Raw genomic sequence first — 22,050 nt, 5'->3', positions numbered from 1 at the left:
AGAAAAATGTTAACCATGTATTAAAAATGTTAAATGTGTATGAAAAAATGTGGACCATGTATTAAAAACATGCTAACTTTGTATTTCAAAAATGTTAAACATGTATAGAAAAATGTTGTTCATGCATTAAAAAATGTTAAGCTTGTATTCATAAAATGTTAAATGTGTACAGAAAAAGGTTGACCATTTATTCAAAAAATGTTACACTTGTATCTGAAAAATAAACCATTTCAAGATTTTTTTAAATATGTATAAAAAATATATTAACCATGTATTAAAATGTTAATCAAGAATTTTGAAATCAGTAAACTTGTATTATTAATATGTATTAGATATATAGCAAAAATGTGTATATATAAGCATTGAAATCTGAGCAAAAACAAGAAAAACCAATTAAAAAAGATGAACAAAACTAAAGTAAAATAAATAAAAAGAAAGAAAAGTAATAAACCAATGAAAACTGTGAAAAGAAATAAAGAAAACCAAAGCAAAATAAAGGAAAAGGAAGCAAATAAGAAAAAGATGGAGGAAAAAATGAAGAAAAACCCATGAATAAAAAAATAAAAAAAACCCGGCTCGATTCGCCTGAAGTAAGTAGCACCCCTACTACTTACTTATCACGTGGAACACGCTGACGCAGTGGCTAGTAGTTTTTTTTTCATGGTAATACATGTCTTATTTATATCATAAAGAATAAAGTACAAGTCATGTAAAGACCGATATGACAAAACTGAAAAGATAACAGAACATCTCTGAGCTTAATACCAACGTCTGTCTTCTAGAAGACCATGGATCGTGCCTTGCATCTTTTTTTAACTATACATGAATGGGCCGGCCTGATTACTATAGACCCTTCAGTGAGACATCGTACCGTCTCGCTTGATGCGAGATATAGTCACAGCCCCTATTTTATCGAGGGGCACACAGCTCTTAGAGTTTGGGTGCCCCAGAGAACCTAAGCCCAGCCCATATTTACCCCAAGCACAACAGCTACCCAGCCTGCCAAAAAGTCCAGCGTGCCACCCAAAGAATCCAAGCAAACCCTAGCCTCCCCATCTCCACCTCCATCCTCCGCGCCCCCGCTCTGCACGCCGCCGGTCCCTCAACACCCTCCATCCTCGTCCGCCGCCAGCCGCGGAGCGCGCGGCCGCACCCGTCTACTCCGCCGCTCCAAGCCTCCGTTCTCCGCTGGATCTGAGCCTCATCCGCTCCACGGCCGCGACTCAAGGCAAGTTAACCGACCTGATTGATTTTCTGTCAGACTTGTCGTTGCAGGCCGCCGCGCCCTGCCAGCAATCTCGCCGCGCGCCAGGCCTAGGTTACAGCTCTAGCCGCCGACGAGCAGGCTAGCGCTGCGCCGAGTCCGGGGGATCTCGCTGACCCAACGTCAGGTTGAGGTCTCTTGCCTGGGTTGCGCCCTTGCTCGTCGCATCTCACAATTTTTCTCAGTTTATTAGTTGGTTTGTTATGTTTAGGGTATAGGTCTAGCTCTCTGCTCATACACGCGAACTTACATCTTCTGTCGGTTTTGTGTAACTGCCTTCGATGAGCTATTTTTTCCTCATGGGGTTTGATTCGTTCATCTGAGTCATTCCGTAAGCATTGTTTACCTTATTGTTAGTGTGTCATTTATGTGTTCCGAGGATAGTTTCCCCCCTTGTTTAATTGCCTGTGATGCATATATATTTCGCGTGCTTCCTTCTGTGTGTATTGATGATATCTTTCTTACTTGTGTACTTTGCATAGCTTGAAGACAGTTGAAGGTAATTTGCAAGCAGCAGCCATGGCGTCTCGTTTTTGGGGACAGGTACTTGCTTTCTCTCTTGCACTGATCTGCTGAGTCAGACTCTATGTTGCATAAGTGTAGTACGTAGTATGCATATATGTTGTCCTTGTCAAATGCAGTTACTTAGTACCTTTTATCTTTTTCTACCCAACATCAGGGAGACAGTGACTCCGAGGAGGAGGTGGACGAGATCGAGTCAGAACAAGGGAGTGATAGCGAGAAATCAGAAGCCGGTGATGGGGGACGTGATGGGTCCAAGAACCGCTATCTGAACAAATATACACAAGACAGTGATGACTCTGATACTGAGAGCCACCGCGTGATTCGCTCCTTGAAGGACAAGCGCAATGATGAGATGAAAGCTACTGCCGACCAGATGCGCAATGCAATGAAGATCAATGACTGGATTAGCTTGCAGGAGTGTTTTGACAAGTTAAACAAGCAGCTTGACAAAGTTGTTCGTGTCAATGAATCTGCGAAAATTCCAAATGGGTATATCACCACTCTTGTGCTACTGGAGGACTTCCTTGCTGAGGCTCTTGCAAATAAGGAAGCCAAGAAGAAGATGAGCAGCAGCAACGCAAAGGCGCTAAATGCTGTCAAGCAAAAACTTAAGAAGAACAACAAGCAGTATGAAGACTTGATCCAGAAGTGCAGAGAGAATCCAGAGAGCTTTGAAGATGATGTTGCAGATGATAAGGATGTGGATGATGATGATGATGAGAGTGGTGATGATGTCGTGGATCCGGATAAGATGGCCTCCGACTCAGAAGATTCAGGGAATGAAGACGATGTGAGTCAAGATGGTGGAGCCTGGGAAAAGAAGTTGAGCAAGAAAGATAAGATTATGGACAAGCAGTTCTTGAAGGACCCGAGTGAGATTACATGGGATATTGTTGATAAAAAACTCAAGGAGATTGTGGCGTCGAGGGGTAAGAAGGGCACTGGGAGAGTTGAACGTGTGGAGCAGCTAACATTTTTGACACGGGTGGCAAAAACGCCTGCCCAGAAGCTTGAAATTCTTTTTCATGTGATCTCTGCCCAGTTTGATGTCAACCCTAGCTTACTTGGTCATATGCCAGTCAATGTGTGGAAGAAGTGTGTTAATAACATGCTTCTTGTGCTTGATATTCTGCAGCAGTATCCTAATATTGTAGTGGACACCTCAGTGGAGGCTGATGAGAAGGAAACTCAGAAGGGTGCCGACTATGATGGAACAATCCATGTTACTGGTGACCTAGTTGCATTCCTGGAGAGAATTGACTCAGAGTTTTTTAAGAGTTTGCAGTGCAGTGATCCATATACCAAAGATTATGTTCAGAGGCTTAGAGATGAACCCTTGTTTTTGGTACTTGCGCAAAATGTGCAAGAGTACCAGGAAAGGGTTGAGAATCATAAGGCTGCTGCGAAGGTTGCATTGCGTCGTGTTGAACTAGTCTACTACAAACCTCAAGAAGTATATGATGCAATGAGAAAGCTGGCTGAGCAAACTGAGGTTGTCATGGAGGATGGAGATATTGAGGCCGGCGATGAGCATCAAGCAGCTGATGACAATAGAGGACCACCACCGTTTATTGTGATTCTGGAGGTTGTACCTAGGAAGCCTACTTTCCCTGAGAGTGGCAGAGCTTTGATGGATGGATTGATGTCTCTAATTTACAAGTATGGAGATGAAAGGACCAAAGCCCGGGCAATGCTGTGTCACATATATCACTATGCAATCTCTGATGAATTTTCAGTTGCTCGTGACTTGCTCTTAATGAGTCGTTTACAAGATGGGATTCAACTTATGGACATCTCATCTCAGATTTTATACAACCGGGTCATGGCCCAACTGGGGTTATGTGCCTTCCGAGCTGGTTTGATAGCTGATGCTCATGGTTGCCTGTCTGAGCTATATGCAACTGGAAGAGTGAAAGAGTTGCTTGCACAAGGTGTCCAGTATAGTCGATACCACGAGAGAACTCCTGAACAGGTGAGCCTCCCTCTTGTATATCATGTGAATGCCTGCACACATGGCAGCTAGTTTCCTTTCTAGTTTCCTATGCAACAATGACACGACACATAAACAGGGATCCACCATTATCCCAAGAGATACATATATATTTATATGATCAGCAATAATTTTCACTTATGTTTTCGACACATGCTCAGGGGACGGTGCTGCCCAGTGGTAGGATAGGTTAAGTTGTTTATATTGTGTTATTGAGGGTAAGCTGTATTGTTACGTATTGCTGCCCTGTCGAAATGGAACCACGAGTCCAGTTGATTTAAATGAGTTTTGCTATTTACCTGAGCCTTACTGGTACATATTGGTGGTGTTTAGATGACGCATCGGCATCAGATACAACTACACTGTCTGGCTCTGTCATCATTGTATCTGAGCTAGTCTGACAGAAATTTATTTGTAGTTGCAAAATGTCACTGTTAGTCATAATTGTATCTTTGCTTTTTTTTTTTGCGAATGGATATCTTAGCTAGTCTAATAGAAGAACCTGTCATTCTGGCCATATTCTTTCATTTATTTCTATTTTTTAGGTGTGAAAGTTGAAATGCTTAATGCATAGTTTCGACAAAGTACCTCTGGTTACATTTACAATGACATCTGCTCCTTTCTTGAGCTCCTTTGGTATTTTATTTATCTAGATAAGGTCCTTCAAGATCTGCTCTTTTTCTCTTGGTTTTCCCAGAATTGACTTGCAGGCTTCAACTCTTCATTTTAGCAATATGATGTAATTGATATGATGTTGACAATGGAAACACAACATACATATTTTTTGCTCATGATGTATTTACTTGTTACTGCAGGAACGACTTGAGAGGAGAAGGATGATGCCTTACCATATGCATATAAACCTTGAACTTTTGGAAGCCACACACTTGATCTGTGCAATGCTAATTGAGGTCCCGTATATGGCTTCCAGTACTTATGACAAGCGGAGGCCTATGAGCAAAACATTCCGCAGGCTTCTTGAAATGAGTGAGAGGCAGACTTTTGTTGGACCTCCAGAAACGGTGAGGGATCATGTAATGGCTGCCACGAGGGCCCTCAATAAGGGTGACCATGAAAAGGCTTTCAGTGTCATCAGTTCTCTGGATACCTGGAAACTTTTGAGGAATAAGGAGCATATCCTTGAGATGCTGAAGCTTAAAATCAAGGAAGAGGCTCTTAGAACCTATCTCTTCTCTTACTCGTCTTGCTACGAGTCCCTGAGCCTTGACCAGCTCACTACTATGTTTGACCTCAGCGAGGCACATGCCCACAGCGTTGTTAGCAAGATGATGATGCACGATGAGCTTCATGCAAGCTGGGACCAGCCAACCAAGTGCATTGTATTCCAGAACGTGGATCAAACCAGGCTGCAGGGACTAATCTTCCAGATGACTGATAGGCTCTCTGTCCTTGTGGAGAGCAACGAGAGGGCGTATGAGGCCAGGACTGGTGGTGCCCTTGAGGGTGCACCGCCCAGGCGCAGGGGTGATCAAGACTCGTCCAATTTGGGAAAGTGGCAGGAGAACTTTGTATCGTCACAAGGTGGCCGCCGCGGCGGCGGTAGGTCTGGTTACGGTGGCAGAGGAGGCTCTGGGCAGGGCGGTGGTTACCAAAATGACAGGGGTGGCCAGGGTTCCCGTGGGGGCTATGGTGGTGGTTCTCGGTTCCAGGATGGAAGGGCTCGCAACCAGTCTGGTTCCTCGTCTAGAGGGGATGGAAATGGACGCATGGTGAACCTAAACAGGCCTGGTAGAAATTAGAAGTCTGATAGATTGAGATAAAATTCCTAGCAAGGTTGCCTTGAAGCATTGTTCCCGCACCGTTCAGAACTCGAGTCGTCGTTTGCTATATTTTTGTAGCTTCTGTTGTCTGTCATAAATCTACCAAGAAGTCTTGAGTAATAGTTGTCTGGTTTGTATCATGGGAGCGAGGACTACATATTCCACTCCTATATTTGGCATCAAGTTACTATTTACTGCTTTTCCTGTTTTCTGCTAGTTGTTTTGCCATCTTCCATTCATGTCATGAAAGATGTTTTTTTCCGAGCATTTTTATTTTCTATCTCTGCGAGCTTCTATTTGTGACAGCGTAGAGCCACCAAAAAAGTAAAATGAGAATCTTCTAGTGAAACTCTTCGTTTCTGGTTCCGTTCTTGGCCCAGGATTACAACAGTTTTTTTACTGTATCTTTTAGTTTATGATAAAATGACCATTTGATCAACTTATGTTGTACCATTGCTCTTCCAGTAGCCTAATTGTAGTTTAGTTTGTTACAAAAGTGAACACTATAACTACATTAGTGACAATGGAAATCGGTTGTCCACAAAAAATCATAATGTTTGCCTGAGAACTATACAAGAGAATTTGTCTGATCTTTAGCAGGGAAATCATCTACTCCTACTATCATTTTTTTCTTGAGGTCGTTTTGGGAGAGAATTTTCGTCGCTTATGTTATTTCAACTTTTCCTATTCTCTGCAAAGTCGTTTTGCCGTTTCTTTCCAGTCGTGTCATGAAAGAAGAAATTGATTCTTGTGTAAGTTAATAGCCTATCTCTACAAGCTGCTTGTGACAGTGTAGAACCAAAAAAGGAGAATCTCAGAATTGACCTTCAAAACTGTTTCATCAAGTGGTCGAATCCAGCATCTGACGATTTAAGCGATACTACCATTGTTCTTCGAGTCCCCTATGTGTAGTTCAGTTCCACCTACAAAGTGAATAGTTGCATCAGTGACAATTGAGTCAAATCAGTTCTCCACTACAGGTCGTAATGATTGCTTAAGAATTGTGCAGGAGAATTTGTTTGATTATTAGCAGGCAAATCATCTACTCCCACCGCCCGGGTTTATTAGACCCTCTTTCATTTTGAGCCAAAGTTTGACCATGAGTTTAATTAATAAAATATAAATTATATGTCATAAAAGTTATACCATAGAAAACCTCTTCCAAATATAAATCTAACAATATACTTTGTGTAGCATATACTTTATATATTTTTAGTCAAATACTAGGTCAAACTTGGACCCAAAATGCAAGGGGCCTAATAAACCCTGATGAGGTAGTATCGATGATATTGTGGAAATAACATGATAACCACTTTTAAAGTGTCTACCTAGGTAAATGTCCGTGCGTTGCAGCGGGGTATAATTATTCTACTTCCTTGATTTCAATTACCAAGGCTCATATGTTTCTCAAAATTCAACTTTGACCATAAATTAGATTTAATTATAATTTTGTGACTTAAAAATCATCCCATTAAAAACTTCTTTTCAATATGAATTCGACGGTATAATTTTCATCACATATAACCAATGTTTGATTTGTCTGATTTATGGTCAGAGTTGAATCATGGAATGTGTACGCATCTTATTCATTGGAACAGAGGGAGTAATGTGTTAGCGCATGATTTATATGTTCATATTAATATGATTGTGCGAATAAGTGTTTACATGATAAAATCTTGTCCTTGATTTATGTGTCTCATATTTGTCTTGTGAGTCTTCTTCTAAAGTCACATATTTTCCTCTGCGTTTTTCCTAGGCCCAAAAGAAAATCTAAATTTTTATTTGATAAAACTTTTTTAAGAACAGTAAACATTTATTTGCTAAGTATTTATTAGTTTATCAAAGAAAACCATATTTTTTTGGTAAGTATTAAAATGTTTGCCATTTTATTTAAGGAAAACAAATGGGAAGAACCAGAAATAGGAAGGGGGGGGGGGATCAGAAAGTATGAGATAATTTTTGTAAGTTTTTGAATTGGTGTTTAGTAAGGAACAACACCATCTCCACTCCCGTGTAGCCCCTCATGTGGCAAACCGGGGTAAAATAGTCAGCGGCCGGCCATCACAAGCGTCGTCCCATCTTCATTGCTTCCTATGCAGATGCTTCGGGTTGCCATGGGGCTGCAGGGTTGATAAAACTTTTATATGCGTTGGCATTTTTTTTTTGAGATTAGGCAGTTGGGTTGAAGCAAGCTCTAAACGAGGCCTTCATACCCACTGTTCACATATAGAGGTTGGGAGGCCACGCGTGGAGAAAGTTCAAAAAAAGTGACGATTGAAAGATGGATGACGATTTTGTTAGACTTTTTTAGTCGGTACTATATGGTACTCCAAACCGAACTGCCAGTTTGGATGTATATATGGCTGATTCTTCTAGCATAGAGTTGCTCTTAACTACTGTATTGAAAAACATTTTTTTTGAGATAAACTATTTTTTTGAGAAGATTTTATTGAAAAACATGTTTACGCACACTGTTGTGGTAAGTTCGGCCCAACTCCTCCTTCCTCGGGTCTGGGCCGCTACTCCCACTGTCTTGACCGGCCTCTGAGAGCGTCCTCGGCAAACAAAAAAACACCGCGACATGGCGCGTTTGCAGAGCCTCGCCGCCCTCGCCGCGGCGGCGGCGGCGTCCGCCGTCCTCGCAGGTACTCCCTCTTTCCCCTAACCTCGTGGATCCAAGTGTCAAACAATCGCCTCTCCTTCCTCACCGGCCCACCTACTCTCTGCTGCAGGCCTGCTCTACAAACGCAAGTGCGGCCGCTTGACCGCGCGGGTGCGGGAGCTAGAGGACTCCCTGGCCGACGCCGTGGAGAAGGCCGCCGCAGAGCGCCGCGGCAGGGTTCGGGCTCAGCAGGTCGGCCCTCCACGAAGCTCCGCAGATCCAACTTTGCGCATTTCATCTCATATTGCTTCGCTTTGACTCTGGCAGTCACTACGGAGGGCCCTGAGCGAGCAGGGGGCGAGCCCGGATAAGGGGAAACCGGCCAAGGCCCCGGCGTCGTACCCGATGGCGCCGATCGGCAGCGTGCAGTCCTGCTTCTCCACCAGGTGCTGTTCTGTCACTTAATGAGCTTGATTACTCGGAGTTGGTGATGTATGCGTGAAGGCGTGTGGTCTTATGTGTATGGGTGTTTGTTCTGCAGGAATGGTACACCGAGACAGCCTTTGGTGGTGCCGCTGGCCAGAGCGACAGTGGTGCTTAATCCTGCCCGTGTTGCGGCCGAAGCGCTAGAGGGACTTGCTAGTTACTCGCATTGTTGGATCCTCTATGTGTTCCATCTGAACACTGATCTTGATAAAATGTGGAAAGACCCTGCTAGATCCAAGCTAAAAGCAAAGGTGTGATCTGTTGTTGGCCCTTAGCTGGTTCTAGTTCTTAATCAGATAGTTGTTGTTCTGAATGTTATCATGGATATGGGGCTGAACCAGTGAATTCTTCTGTTTTCATGGAAGGTGAGAGTGCCTAGATTGAAAGGCGGCAAGATGGGGGTTTTGGCGACTAGAACTCCGCATCGACCTAATCCAATTGGACTCAGTGTAGCAAAGGTAAGTAATAAGTATCTTTCTGGGACCCAGCCTTTTCTTCTTATTTTATTGTCCCTAATTATCTATAGCCTGCGTCGCATAAGGATGTAGTGGAGGTGTCACTCAGAAATAGCACAATGTATATATCCGAATACTATAGCTATTTGGAACATATATTGATGGGCCATGACATATAAATGTACTTAGATTTAGGACTGCTAGCATTTGTGGAACTTGTAGAAAGTAATCTGAAAGATAATAATTATCAGTTTGTTGCTTACATTGTGTGGAAGGACATCTTTTGCACTACAGGTGTCCACACAGAGATGCTATCTGGAGAGGTTGTATTCTGACCAATGCTGCAATACATGCTAAACTGTCACTTCAACTATAAGAAAAGTAACTAATGCGCCTGATTGGATATTGACGAGAACTGAATCACATGCCTCTGTATAAGTATAACCTTGTAGGATAGACCACAGTGTGCAATATTTTATTAAATTAGATTATTGCCTATTTTGGTCATTCTTGCTTAGAATTCTATTATGCCTTGAGATTTTTTATGTCTTAACTTTTACTTGAGCCTTTTCTAGGTGGAGGCAGTGGATGGACATGCAATTTTGCTTTCTGGAGTAGATTTGGTTGATGGCACGGTACTGCATTAAGTGCTTATGTTCCCCAACATTATACAACTGATTTGAACAAATTCAGCAATGTTAGTTGCGAACTCTTCCTAATATATTGCACCTCCATCTACAGCCTGTACTTGATATTAAACCATATCTGCCATATTCTGATAGCGTTGAAGGCGCGACTATTCCTAATTGGTTAGAGGTACATACTATATGGCATGTTACTCCATCCATTACTCTCTTGATCTTTACAGTTCATTTATTTTTCTGTTTGTTCTTCAGAACATGCTTATTTTGTACTCCTTCGAGATTGTATATGTTTATAGCTACTCTTCTGTATTCAGATGATGTTTTCTCTTACCTAAACATCCCTACATGACCGGAAATATTTATTCTTCACCCTTTAGGCAGTTTTACACTTTTTTTTCTCTTACAAACTTCTCTACTTTGATACTATTACTTAGAGGAAGCTCAGTATCTTGAAAATCCAATAGATGTATCTTATTTATCGTTTATAGGCCAAAAGTTCAGTTTTTGTGCTTTTGTCAAAGTATCACATATAGTTTACTTGCTACATATAACCTTGATGGCGGCAGGGGCACTTGTGGACCTCTTATGGCTATGTTCCAATCAGCTTACTCCTGGATTATTTGCCATCTAGTAATGCTGGATATTTTGTTCAAGCAGGTTGATGGTGCATTAGTTGTGGAGTCTATCCACTTTTCTGAGCACTTCATTTCTTCACTTTCCAATTGCTGGGCGCATGTAGTAAGTGTTCTTGTTGTTCAGAAAATTTTGTATCTTCTTTGTATACTCTCTACCAAATGTTGTTATTTTGGTCAATATACTGTAAAGCCAGTTTCTGACTTGAAGTTCATGAAACTTAATTTGTTTCAGCAAAAGCAGGCACTCTATGCCTCAGCAGACGAGTTTCAGGACCTGATCAAGGAGGTGCTCTCCTGGGACATCAGATCATTGTCTCAGCGACTCCGCCCTCACCAGGTGACCATTGAAAGCAAGGCGGATGATTGTGGTAGCAAAGCTGATAAGGATTGCAGAAACAAAGAAGATTACCAAGCCGCTGACTCCTGCTCGATCGTAGTCTATCACCTTCATCTGGAAGGCATTGATGTGTCATACAAAATCGATGAAAATTCCAACATCATTGTTGACAATGCAGCCCTTCTCCCCAGTGCTGCAAACCAAAACAGGTGTAGCTACTTAACATGGAGGGATAAACTTAATACTTTGTAGGAGAGTAGTATTAGATAAAACTTTTGGTAAGTCGCAGGAGCACAAGCTGCACAACGCTGTACAATATCATGAGGCTGATGAATTCAGTAGCAACCAGTACTCTATAATGCACCTGAATTTGTGGAGAATATATAATGATTTGCCATATAATCATCGCTCTTTCTAAACTTTGGATTTATCTTTGTATGCGTATTACATAGCATAAACATGCGTCATTTTTTTAATGTATGTTGGCTTGAAAACTTAAGTGTTTGACAAGTAGAAAGTTCAAAAGGGGATTCATATCATGAAGGATCAGAAACGTGGAAGAGTAAATCGGCAAATGGAATTAAGGCTAACAGCTTGAGCAAGACAGTTATCTTCAACACTGATCAGCTAGAAGGTTTCCACTGTCAAGGTTAAAGTTCCTGTAAGAAGGTATGCATCTACTAGGTTACCATTTCAGCTAGGATGCATGCTATCATTCACCATCTCACTGTAATAACCTGTTCTGTCTGGATATGCTATTGGCTTATCAATCTCATAGAGGATGAGTAGCATTCAATCAATATCTCATGACACCACATCACTTGTAAAAACATATGCCAGTTACATATATAAATTGTTGAAATTGCAGGGATCATAAAGAAGCAGTTTGGAAATGCACGATGAATCCAATTAGATGAGCTTGCCTTTGGGGGTTTAATCAAGCTATACTTGAGCAATACAGGAGATTGGTAGTCAGTCAAATAAAATGAGATTCTGCAGTTCTAATTGTTTACAAGTTTAAACCCTGGCACAAATGACTATTTATATTACACATGTAGCTCAAGAATGCTAATTTCCAGGGTTGAACATATTAGCTTAGGGAGCTCGCTGAGATAACAGGGAGCTAAAAATGTGCTGAACGTCAGATGAGTTCCACTTACAGGCTAGTATTTTTTTCTATTTTACCCCTGAAAACGACAGTTGGCCCATTGTTGGGCATAACAATGCTTGTCTGTCAGTTGTCTCAGATACCACTTCTAAACTGCTTTGTTCTTCTAGCCCACTTTCACCCTGGCTTGCTTGCTGTGTATTTTGTTCATCTCCTCCTTGATTTACTTCTTGGGCCTCACTATTTTCCTCATTTATTCCACTTTCTTCTGGTCGATTCTCATTGTCTAACACAATCTCTGTTGACTTGTGCTTCTTTTTGTAGAAATAAATTATCAATGCTATCAAAAGGGAAGAAGTTGAAGCAACTCCAGTAAGGATAAATAATCCCCTGAAGTTGGCAAATGTGAGTCTGCTTGAACCAGTTACTGGGCCCAAGTTCTGGCAATTGTTTCGATCTCCAATCCATTTCTTCTCAATCTGAATCATAGTATCACCCCCAGTTACGTTGAGGATTGCCTTGGAGATGTCTCCAATCAAGGGATTTCCCTTTGATAATGCCTGTGTAAGAAATATGACCACGTTATTGATTCATTTACCAAATGGAGAACAGACACCACCGTATCTTGTCTTGTCTGATGCAAGTAAAAGTATAACTTACAAGCATAATTGGACTTAGTATCAACGCTAGTGAAAGAACATTTCAGTAATCCATCTGGCTACGCAAGTTTATTATTAGGCATAGGCATAATAATTTTGTAGCTTATTTTAGACCAACATGATTATAGGATGTTCAAACGTATCTGACGTGATTGCTAGCCGGCATTAATTTTTATCTGGGGAAACAAATTGGTTAACTTAGGTTTACTTTTTCTAGAAGGATATTGTGCGAAAGCGCATTTAATGCAGTGCAACTTACATATCCAAAACCTGCAGCTTTATAAATTGGTCCCACCATAGTGTACCCTTTGCAGTGATTTGCCAGAAATAGTTTAATGTATGGAACCTCATGCACAAGTGCAGCAATACCACCATTGTTGCTTCCTCTTGAAAGTGCATTGTGAAAATCATCAGGGGAATTATAGGGCTTGATCTTCGACCTGTCAAAACCAAGTTCTTCCAAAAGTCCCTTGACGTAGGAGCCACGATGATATCCTACATATTCTCCACTTTTTAGGAGCTCATGCACATCTGTTACAGTTGGCTGAAGCTGCTGTACAGTTAGCATTGATGTCAAGCTTGCAGTGTAACTTGATGTAAGTACCATCAGGAAAACCAACCAAATGATCAAAACTATCCGGGACAGAAAGCGTTGCACAAGCTCTTCTGCAAAAGTTACGAGAAAATAAATTTTAGTTATACTTTTGCCAGCTCGAGGCTGAAGTTGAAAACCACAACATAGATATCATAATAATTTTGTTAAAAGTATATGATAATTACTTTGTTCTCCTCTATTTAGTGCATATGAAATATCTAGTAATATCTACTACAGTGTTGTAATGAGCTATCACATTTTTAGAAATGCAATGTTACCCAAATGTGTTTTAAGAAATTTCTGATGCATTCTCCATTTGTTAATTGTGGAGCTGTTTTAGTTACATCAGGCTTCTATAACCGTCTTCCCATTCAGATCTCTTAGCTTGATACTAAATGCTCTATTTTATGCACCAACATGGGAAATGGATTTATCACGGTAAGTGTACTCAACTCTCTTCAAATATGGAGAAAAAGATCATAATCCCCAACTGTCTGGGAATTGGTCCACAGACGTTCTCGTTATTGCCTAGAAACTCCAATATTAATACGACCACACCAGTGTAGATAAAGAATACGATGCTTCCAAACCACATTCCAGGTTCTAGCGGCTTCAAGAAAATCCATGTATTCTTGTTTATGCTATCCCTGACTGGAACGACCATTGCTATTCCTGATTCTGTGTATGGCAGAGTGAAGTCAGCGTAGAATGTTCTGTTATACCTTATTGTTATATCTCCAATTACTATATCATATTTCTGTGAAGGCCAAAAAAAAGAATCATTAGCTGAGCAGATAGAAAATAATTTGAAATATGCCTGGTTAAAAAAAGAATTTTGGAATATGGAAAACTAAATAAGGTTGGCACTCAGTAAATTAATTGTCTATACTATCTTCTGCCATCCAATAGGGGTTTCCCTTGGTATTCAAAGTTTATTACTACCATAAGTCCATAACTGGTTCTGCATACTGCAAAAATCATTCACATGCTTAGGTTGGTTGCTAATGAGAACTACTATAAATAGACGATGAGACTAGCATATATGAACAGGGCCCTTTTTTTTTGGGAATGAAAACGTCCTCAAAAGTAGTGAAGAAGGATGACAACAATGGGTTTATACTTTATAGTATTGTGTGGAAACCTTTTTTAAATGGCATGTGTGCAAGTTAACCTTTATAGTAGGAAAAAGTTCACCTTTATGCTTCAAGGCCTCAACTGTTTATACTTACTTACTTACTTACTTACTTACGAAGCCTTTTATCCCAAACAAGTTGGGTAGGCCTCAACTGTTTATACTAACTAAAGAAAATCAAGTAGGAAATACACACGACTTGAAATCTTTCGTACCTCAAGATGTATGTGTGCAAGTTTGGTTTCATGCTTCAAGGCCTTAACTGTTACTAATAACTAAAGAAAATCAAGTTGGGAATACATAGGACTTGAAATCTTTCATACCTTAAGATAAACTTGGTAGACAAAATCATTGTAATCTTCCATACTTCCGTCATCCTTGGTACTAAATAGTACATATTCATAAGGGACTGCATAAGGAAGTCTCTTAACTGCCTCTTCAAATACATCCACTGAAAAACCGATTGCTTTAGTTGCACCTGTGATATGATCCTTTTCGACCTTCACAAATTCTGGATATCCACTTGTGCACACACCAACTTGAAGTTTCTTCCCGCTTATAGGAATCTCAAAACCTCGGGGTACTTCTATGGACTCTCCTGGCCAGATAACTGGATTTAGATGTGTTGTTGCCCGTCTGGTTTTATTTAATTGCTGCGAGAGTTCATTTTGTGCTGTCCAAAATCCAATATCTCTCCATCCTTTCCCTACTACATTTATTATTCGAAATGTTGAAATTTGCAGCTGCCTATTTGAAAGGTCAAAATTGCCACTGAGGCCTCTAAATTTATTCTGCAGGATTGCTTGCAACAGTTTTGGACCATTATTAGATGTTTCCAAGGTTTCCAAACTTACTGAATTTCTTGTGGCACCTGGTTTCTGAAATGTGGCATTTGCAAGTCCAACTTTTGCTGCGGCATGTGCTACTGCCCAGATTGTATCATATCCCCATAGTCCAAAGATGTTCAATTTCAATGGTGGATCGGTTGGGTTGTCAATCTGGAACCTCATATTCCATCTCATGGCAAACTCATCAAGTTCCTTGGTTTTGGGAACATAAAACTCAACACCTAAGGCACCATTCAATGATTCTAGGACAGAAGGATTCAGTGAATCTATTAGATTGGTTACTCCATCTGTCATGATCCATGCATATCCTTTGTTCATCATCCCTACTTCTCTTGCCTTTATAAAGAAGAGGGAGGCCAAGGTAAATGACATATGTACAACAAAGACCGTCGTTTGCATTGTCATCAGCTTATAGAGTTCTAGAGTAATTTGTTCACTGGTTGCTGACAAAGGGATCACACTTTGGTAGGGAACACGTGCATCAACTTCTTGTAGCACATCAACAAGGTATGGTATGATACCTCTACCATATTCAGTGTCTTCATAGATAGACACCACCTCTCTCCACCCGTAGGTTTTAACTATGGAGGCAATGCAATTTACCTGTGCTGAGTCATTTATTGTTGCTCGCACAAAATATGGAAGAGTTTTAGATGATAGAGATGGGCTTGTTGCCGTGAAGGATATGACTGGGACATGACTTTTGTTTCCAAGTTTTGAGATAAATATAGCTTGCGAAGATTTCTGAGGACCAATGATGACTTCTACATTGTAATTCTCTAGCAGGTCAATAGCTGTATAATTGCACATCGAGACAAACTTTAGTTGAACATCGCACATTGAATGAAATTCATAATATGCATAAATCCCAAATAATTACAGATAATCCATCTGCCGGAGCTGTGTGTTTTCAGAAATGTTGCCACTTACATGTATGAACAGTATCTAGAAGAGTGAAATAGGTGATTACCTACAAAAATAGTTGCCTGATTTCCAATTTGCATAATTTATCTCATATTATATTTGTGTTGCTTCCTCTTGATGGCTCTGAAATATTACTTCTTTGTGCACAGAGTGGAATGTAAATATATATTATGAAACATATGGTGCTTTATATTTCAGAATAGTACTGCAAGTGACAAGGATATATAGTTGTTTCGTCCAGACATTAGGATAGCTGCTATATCACTGCTTCCGTGGTTTGCGGGTATTCATAGTTTTCCTAGTTTCTGCATTTGTGTTACTGGCCCTCTTTTTCCTTGGTAGATATTACTGGAAGAACTGGCAACAGTGTGCTCATTAACACATCAAAAAAACTGGCACCTGTGGTCCTGATGCAATACCCCTGGTGAATAGAATGCAATAATTCCTGGACATTATCTTTGGAACAGTTTGATGTGATGTGGAAATCTAATTGGTCTTAATAGTAATGTTATGTGATGCTCAGTTGCTTCCTAATTGTACTTGTAGGTATGATTCAGTTGTCATTAAGTGGGTCATGTTTACTTGCTTCTCTCCACAACAAGTGAAACGACTAGGGGCCGGAATATGAATATTTTTAGTTTCTTGATTTCCATGGTTTTGTTGACCTTTCTTTTTTCTACTGTGTTTTAGTACATCAGGTTTCACGTCGCAATAATGCTTGTAGGCAGAGCTCTTCTTCATGTTGGTTCACCCATAATCTAAGATGCACAGTTGATGAACAGAGTGTGCAAATAGTCCATTATTTCAGCAGCATAGCAGAATGAGCTGATGCAGTGGCCTTTTTTTTTGGGTCCGAAACGGATGCAGTGGCCTATGACTAACAGTTGAGAACATGTACCTTGAGATGCAGCTTGGACATCATCACTCATGGAATCTCTGATGTGGAGGACAAGCTTGGTGCTATAGTTCCGATGAACATCATAGAAGTCCTCCATAGCCAGTGAAATGCTGGTCCGTGCCATTTTGCCAACAGTGGACCCCAAGTCAAGGATAACCCCAACATGGAGCTCCTGTGCTTCTTCGCTCGAAGTATTTTGGGCGACAGCAAGGTTGATGGGCAGCAAGAGGAGCAGGATGACTCTACATGCGAGCTCCATCTGCTGAGCCGTGAGGTTTGCAGACTCTCCTTACACTTGGTTATCAAGACATTTGAGGAGGCACTCAACATCTGTCTCAGTAGTTGACTACACTAACTAATGGTAGTTGATCTCATAAAAAAATGTAACTTAAGTTGAAATTTACTTGCCTCCTATTGAATGATGGAATGATCCCATTGACGCGTTGTTCCCTCATAGCAGGTCAGAGGCTTCCACTGGACGTCTTCTCTATTGGCTCTTGTGATGGTTGACTTGGATGTATTAGTGAAATGCTCTATGTGTGATGATTGACAGACTTTGAAATGGTCTTTGAAGTTATGATTGGCTCAGTGTGATATTCTTTACCCCAACAGGTATGTACTTTAGTTTGGTTCACTTCTCAGGAAAATGCACATGTCCAACTTGGGAGAAGAAGTCCTATGGACTGATGTCACTACTATGACTTTATTTCCTCTTACTGATACAAGAGGAAAGGAGCCAAGGAGTGCTGAAGTCAGATGGTTTCTCCCTTGCATACAGATAACTGGACCCTTGTCCATAACAAGGAAGTGAATTATTGCCCCTTCTAAAACAAGGTAACTCTTAAGTCAAATCTTCTCTTGGCGAAGGGTTTAGTTTTTTTTTCATTTGTGAACTACGTCTAGATGGCTTCAGACATATACAGTCCAAGGTTGAAAAAAAGAACCTTCCCTCCTCCCTCCCGTGTCGCGCCCGCATGACGACGGGGAGGGAACCCTAGATCGCGCTGCTGGTCTCCCCTCCCCTCCTCCCTCCTCCATCGCCGCCGCCAGGGGGCTCGGCCGGGCAAAGGCCGGCCGGCGCCGGCGGCGGCGGGGCATCCTCGTCCTCCCGCGTGGTGGGGTTGGCGCGGGTCAACACCCCGGGCCAGGCGCGGCGCTGACGCCGGGCACCACGGCGGTTCGTCTGCAGCGACCGCGCGACGGGCGACATGATGGCGGTGTGTGCCTGGGGCGGCGGCGGCGGTCGGCCGTCTTCTCCTCCGGTGGCAAGGGCTGTGGTCGGCACAGGTCGCGGGCGGCTGCCTCTCTTCTCCGGTGCGGGCTGGCGGAGGTGGCGGCACGGCAGCGGTATGCTCGACTCCTCCTCTACGGCCGTCGTGGCGCATGAATCGGTTGCTGGTGGCGGCTCCTCTTGTGCTTTGGTTTGGCTTGGCTGGCTGGTGGGTGGCAAGGGCGTCATGAGGGGGGAGGCAGGGGTGCCTCCCGGACTCCCCGTCGTCGGGATTTGGAGGTGCCAGATCGGGCGTCTCGGGTGGCTGTAGCACGGCTGGTCGTCGGCGTTTTCCCTGCCCAGATCTGACTGCCGGCCGCTCCTGCCAAAGGAGCTTGTTTCGGGCGAAAAGAGAGGTCTTTGCTGCCCCTTCACCGGTTGACGATGTCGGTGTGCGGCGGCGGCGGTCGAGGGGTGGTCTCGATGTCGGGGCAGCGGCCTCAGTGGTGGGAGGCACGATGCTCGTGTGCGGAGCTCGCGGCTTGGATGTTGGCCGGTTACCATGGTCGTGCTGGCGGCGTGGTAGCTTGGGTACGACGGTTGGTGGCGGTGGTTTTGCAGCGTGCTTGGGGCACTCCGGCTTGGAGGAGAAGAGGGCTTGCCGGGTGAAAACTCTTTCTGGCTTTGCTAGGTCGGCGGGGGCAGCGCCTACGGGCGTCCTATCCTTCTTGAAGGCGTCGCCGTGGCTCCTCTTCCTCCTCCGTGTTGCTCCGGGGGAAACCTTGATCGGGCGGTGGTGGTACTTAGGTGCCATGACCTTGTTGAAGGCTCCGCCTTGGAGCAATCGGTTCGTCGTGCACAGCTCCGACTCTTCGCTATGGTTCGTTCATGGTTGAGGCCTCCGGCGACTTCAAGCGGCGCTCTCTCTTCCTTCCTGTAGATGGCTTGGAGTTGTGTTGGGTGGTGTAGCTGTTCCCAACATTCTTGTATCTTGCCCTGTGTGTGTTGGTGTGGGGTTGTATGAGGTTGGATGTAACTGGATCAGTGCTTTATATATAAAGCAGGGCGAAAACCTTTTTCGGCAACTACCTCTAGACACATCTGTTTGAGGGACAAGTACTTCCGGACAGAGAGAGTAGATAATTGCTCATGCGTTGCAACATGATATAAATATTCTAGCATGTTAACCTGTGATTTACATGTTCATATTAATATGATTGTGTAAATAAATGTTTACTAAATCCTGTCCATGATTTATGTACCTAAATAAAATTTAAGATGTTATCTGGTAATCATTTATTTGGTGAAAACTTATTGGTTTACAAATAATAATTTGGCAAGTCAAAAAAAGGCCAAGACATTTAAGGCTGTTTTCAAGGAAAACTAATGAAAAAAACCAAAGGTGGGAGAAAAGAATCAAAGCAGAGAGAGGGAGGGAGGAATGTACTTAAAATTAAACGAAGGATGAAGTGGAAGACAGAACCTTACAATTCTTTTTGTGTGTAGGAGAGATTGGGATGGACACAATGTTTCGTAGCTCGTGTCAACAGTAAAAAAAAAGAAAACAATAATAAATAATAAAATTCTGATTTTTTTTGGCAAACATTGACAAATGTCTTGAGTGCTTGTAAAGTTTTATTATGGAATGACTCGTGGAAATCGTGACCGAAAAGTCTATGCTCCAAAAATGATCTTGTATCATGGAGTGCAAGAAAACAACATATAATATTAAGATTCAACACAGAAGCAAAATATAGGTCTCTTGCAAATGCAACAAAAGTAATTTTTGGAGCATTGTTACACTCCATTCCCCGCAAAAAAAAAGTGATTTGGGTTCAATCATTGTTACATTTTTTTTTGAAACTTCAATCATTGTTACAAGAGCTTGGTGTTTATCACCCACAAGTAGGTGTGATAATATTGATGCCAATTATCTGTCGACAAATCCTATGGTTCATACTAGAACCAAGTCTATTGTAGTAGACTATCACTTTGTCAAAGAAAGAGCAGAAAACAAGTTACTCAACATTCATTCTATACCCAAGGCGATCAAGTTGCAGATGGGCTTACAAAGCCCTTGATAGTCAAACAACGAGAAGTTTTTCGACGCAATCTCAACTTAGATATTTTTTTTAGGAGCAACGGCCGTCCACTGATAAATCAGCAGGCAACATCATACAAGGGGGATGTTTTATGTATTCCGTGCGTGTATAGTTTGTTAAGAGTTATTGTATATTCTGGTTCGGTTAGTGTAGGATTCGATCTATGTCTTGTATAGTTTTTGTATGGATCAAGTCTACCACAACCAAACTAACCATAATGTAAATCCTGACCATGCACCCCGTATGTACACGAACGAGTCCCTGCTAGCCGATACAGCAAACTCTTCCACCAATGTCTTGTACTATCACCATATTTATGAACAGTCTTTAGTCAGTAGTACTGCAAAGAATACAAGGGTGATCAGCTCTCATCATTTACATGCCCTACTAGTACTAGCTACATGTTGTGTTATCCGGTCGAGACAACAAAGCTAGTTTACACGTTTATAAAGGGCGCGCCGGTGATGATCTCGGTGGCGGCGAGCGCGACGAGACCGAGCGCATGGCGAAGCGACCGTTCCAAAGCTCCGCGTTGGCGTTCATGATGGCGCCGGCTCTGCCCTCGGCGCTCTCGCCCTGGAGCAGTGGCACCAGCGACGCCACGGTTAGCACCGCCACAGAGTAGGCGAACCACGCCTGCCCGGTGCCACTGCCGAGCTGCGAGAGGAGCCCGTCGCCGCGCCCTGCCTCCACCGCAAGCGCCGTCACGAAGCCTACCATGGCGAGGCGCCCGTTGATGCGCTCCGGGGCAGGGCCGCTGAACGCCAACGCGTCCCAGATCGAGGTGCTCGCCTTGGGTTTGTTTGGCGGTGATGCGCTTGGGCCCTCGGTCTGTGCTCTGACAACGAGGGCGTGTCGGCCCAGCGCTGGCAAAGACCGGGCGCCGAAGCGGCCAGCCGAGCCGCGTGGCAGGACGGCCGCACCGGCGAAGGAGCTCATGGTCACCATGGTTGCCATTAATCAGGTGGAAGGTGGACGAAGGAGAGAAGGGAAGAATCGGCAGACGATTGCTACTTGCTGTTTGTGTGTGTCGCCGAGTGTTTGCTGGTGTAATGTTTTGAGTGCGTGGGCACAATTTATAGGCCACGCTCCCCGCGAGCCAACCCCTGACGAGGTGGCCGCGGTGGCCGCGACGGTGCCCACGTCGCGAGCAGCTCCCGGCCGTGAAATGCATCTAGGACAAGCTTCTGTCGGCGCACAGCACTTTGATAGACACGTACGAGATGTAAATTTGGGAACCTCGCAGGCAGGAAAGCAGCATGTAAAGTTTCTCCTCGACGGTAATTGCTGTACTCACTTGAGTATCATGCCGCATGCATACATTGATCTGACGTAAGTGGTACTTGGTATTCATGAAACTATGAAGATTATTATTTTTCTTTACAATGGCTCAATAGTGGTACTAGGGCCATCAGGCCTGCACCACGCCTGACGGTATGTCGAGCAGGGCGAATTCACTGTCCGTAGCGAAGTCGCATGGGCCCAGAGTTCAACGGCGTGGTTGTGGCGCTCTGCCGTGAGGAACCTCCTTGGCAACAGTTTGCCTTGGTCGATGCCGAGGAGGAGGAGGCCGCCCGCTGCGGTGGGTTGCAGCTCACAACATGTCGCATTCCTACCATAATTATTGTTAAATACTTTAGTAGTAAAGTAATAGTTGGTGTTCAAGAAACATCTATCAACAAGGTATACCCACGACTCTTCACTAGTCCGAAGCCTTACTAGCTAGGTCTCTCGTACTCTCATTCTCAACCTCCAATCAAGCCTTCCTCTAGAGAGGGGAGAGTGACCCCTCCTGTTGAGTTTATTAAAGTGGGAGTGAATGAGTTCCTTGTCATGAGGTGCCTTATATAGCCTA

At 43.0% G+C, this 22,050-nt stretch overlaps 3 protein-coding genes, 1 long non-coding RNA gene and 1 pseudogene across 5 annotated transcripts; 3 read left to right on the top strand and 2 right to left on the bottom strand.

Moving 5' to 3' along the window:
• Positions 1-989: 989 nt before the first annotated feature.
• Positions 990-5,759, top strand: LOC125531273 (eukaryotic translation initiation factor 3 subunit C). The gene is made up of 4 exons (XM_048695684.2): positions 990-1,228; positions 1,747-1,807; positions 1,944-3,761; positions 4,595-5,759. Exons 2-4 carry the CDS (start codon positions 1,784-1,786, stop codon positions 5,537-5,539), a joined length of 2,787 nt encoding a protein of 928 aa, XP_048551641.2. The 5' UTR covers positions 990-1,228; positions 1,747-1,783; the 3' UTR covers positions 5,540-5,759.
• Positions 5,760-8,068: 2,309 nt separating this feature from the next.
• LOC125531272 (tRNA-thr(GGU) m(6)t(6)A37 methyltransferase) lies at positions 8,069-11,121 on the top strand. Its single transcript, XM_048695683.2, has 9 exons — positions 8,069-8,205; positions 8,293-8,414; positions 8,490-8,608; positions 8,704-8,899; positions 9,014-9,106; positions 9,679-9,738; positions 9,845-9,919; positions 10,405-10,485; positions 10,615-11,121. Exons 1-9 carry the CDS (start codon positions 8,142-8,144, stop codon positions 10,969-10,971), a joined length of 1,167 nt encoding a protein of 388 aa, XP_048551640.2. The 5' UTR covers positions 8,069-8,141; the 3' UTR covers positions 10,972-11,121.
• A 592-nt stretch (positions 11,122-11,713) lies between these two features.
• On the bottom strand, positions 11,714-17,248 carry LOC125531271 (glutamate receptor 2.8). 2 transcript variants are annotated; one of them, XM_087526295.1, is made up of 5 exons: positions 16,884-17,248; positions 14,537-15,855; positions 13,535-13,838; positions 12,746-13,152; positions 11,714-12,387 (listed from the first exon to the last, which is right to left on the bottom strand). In XM_087526295.1, the coding sequence occupies exons 1-5, from the start codon at positions 17,140-17,142 to the stop codon at positions 11,896-11,898; spliced, it is 2,781 nt and encodes a 926-aa protein (XP_087382421.1). In that variant the 5' UTR covers positions 17,143-17,248; the 3' UTR covers positions 11,714-11,895. The 2 variants fall into 2 exon arrangements, with proteins under 2 accessions (XP_087382421.1, XP_087382422.1); XM_087526296.1 differs by having other exon boundaries at positions 14,537-15,840; positions 16,884-16,966.
• LOC147971718 (uncharacterized) lies at positions 15,661-19,244 on the top strand. Its single transcript, XR_015604801.1, has 3 exons — positions 15,661-17,157; positions 17,344-17,495; positions 17,610-19,244. It is a non-coding gene; the product is annotated as an uncharacterized LOC147971718 (long non-coding RNA).
• Positions 19,245-20,508: 1,264 nt separating this feature from the next.
• LOC147971717 (low molecular mass early light-inducible protein HV90, chloroplastic pseudogene) lies at positions 20,509-21,232 on the bottom strand (annotated as a pseudogene).
• Positions 21,233-22,050: the final 818 nt, after the last annotated feature.

This window comes from Triticum urartu, chromosome 5A (genome assembly GCF_056163025.1).
Source record: "Triticum urartu cultivar PI428250 chromosome 5A, HENAU_Tu73, whole genome shotgun sequence".
In the NCBI taxonomy this organism is placed as follows: Eukaryota; Viridiplantae; Streptophyta; class Magnoliopsida; order Poales; family Poaceae; genus Triticum; species Triticum urartu.
The sequence above is the reverse complement of the archived record's forward strand: the minus strand, read 5'-3'. Positions and strand labels throughout refer to the sequence as shown.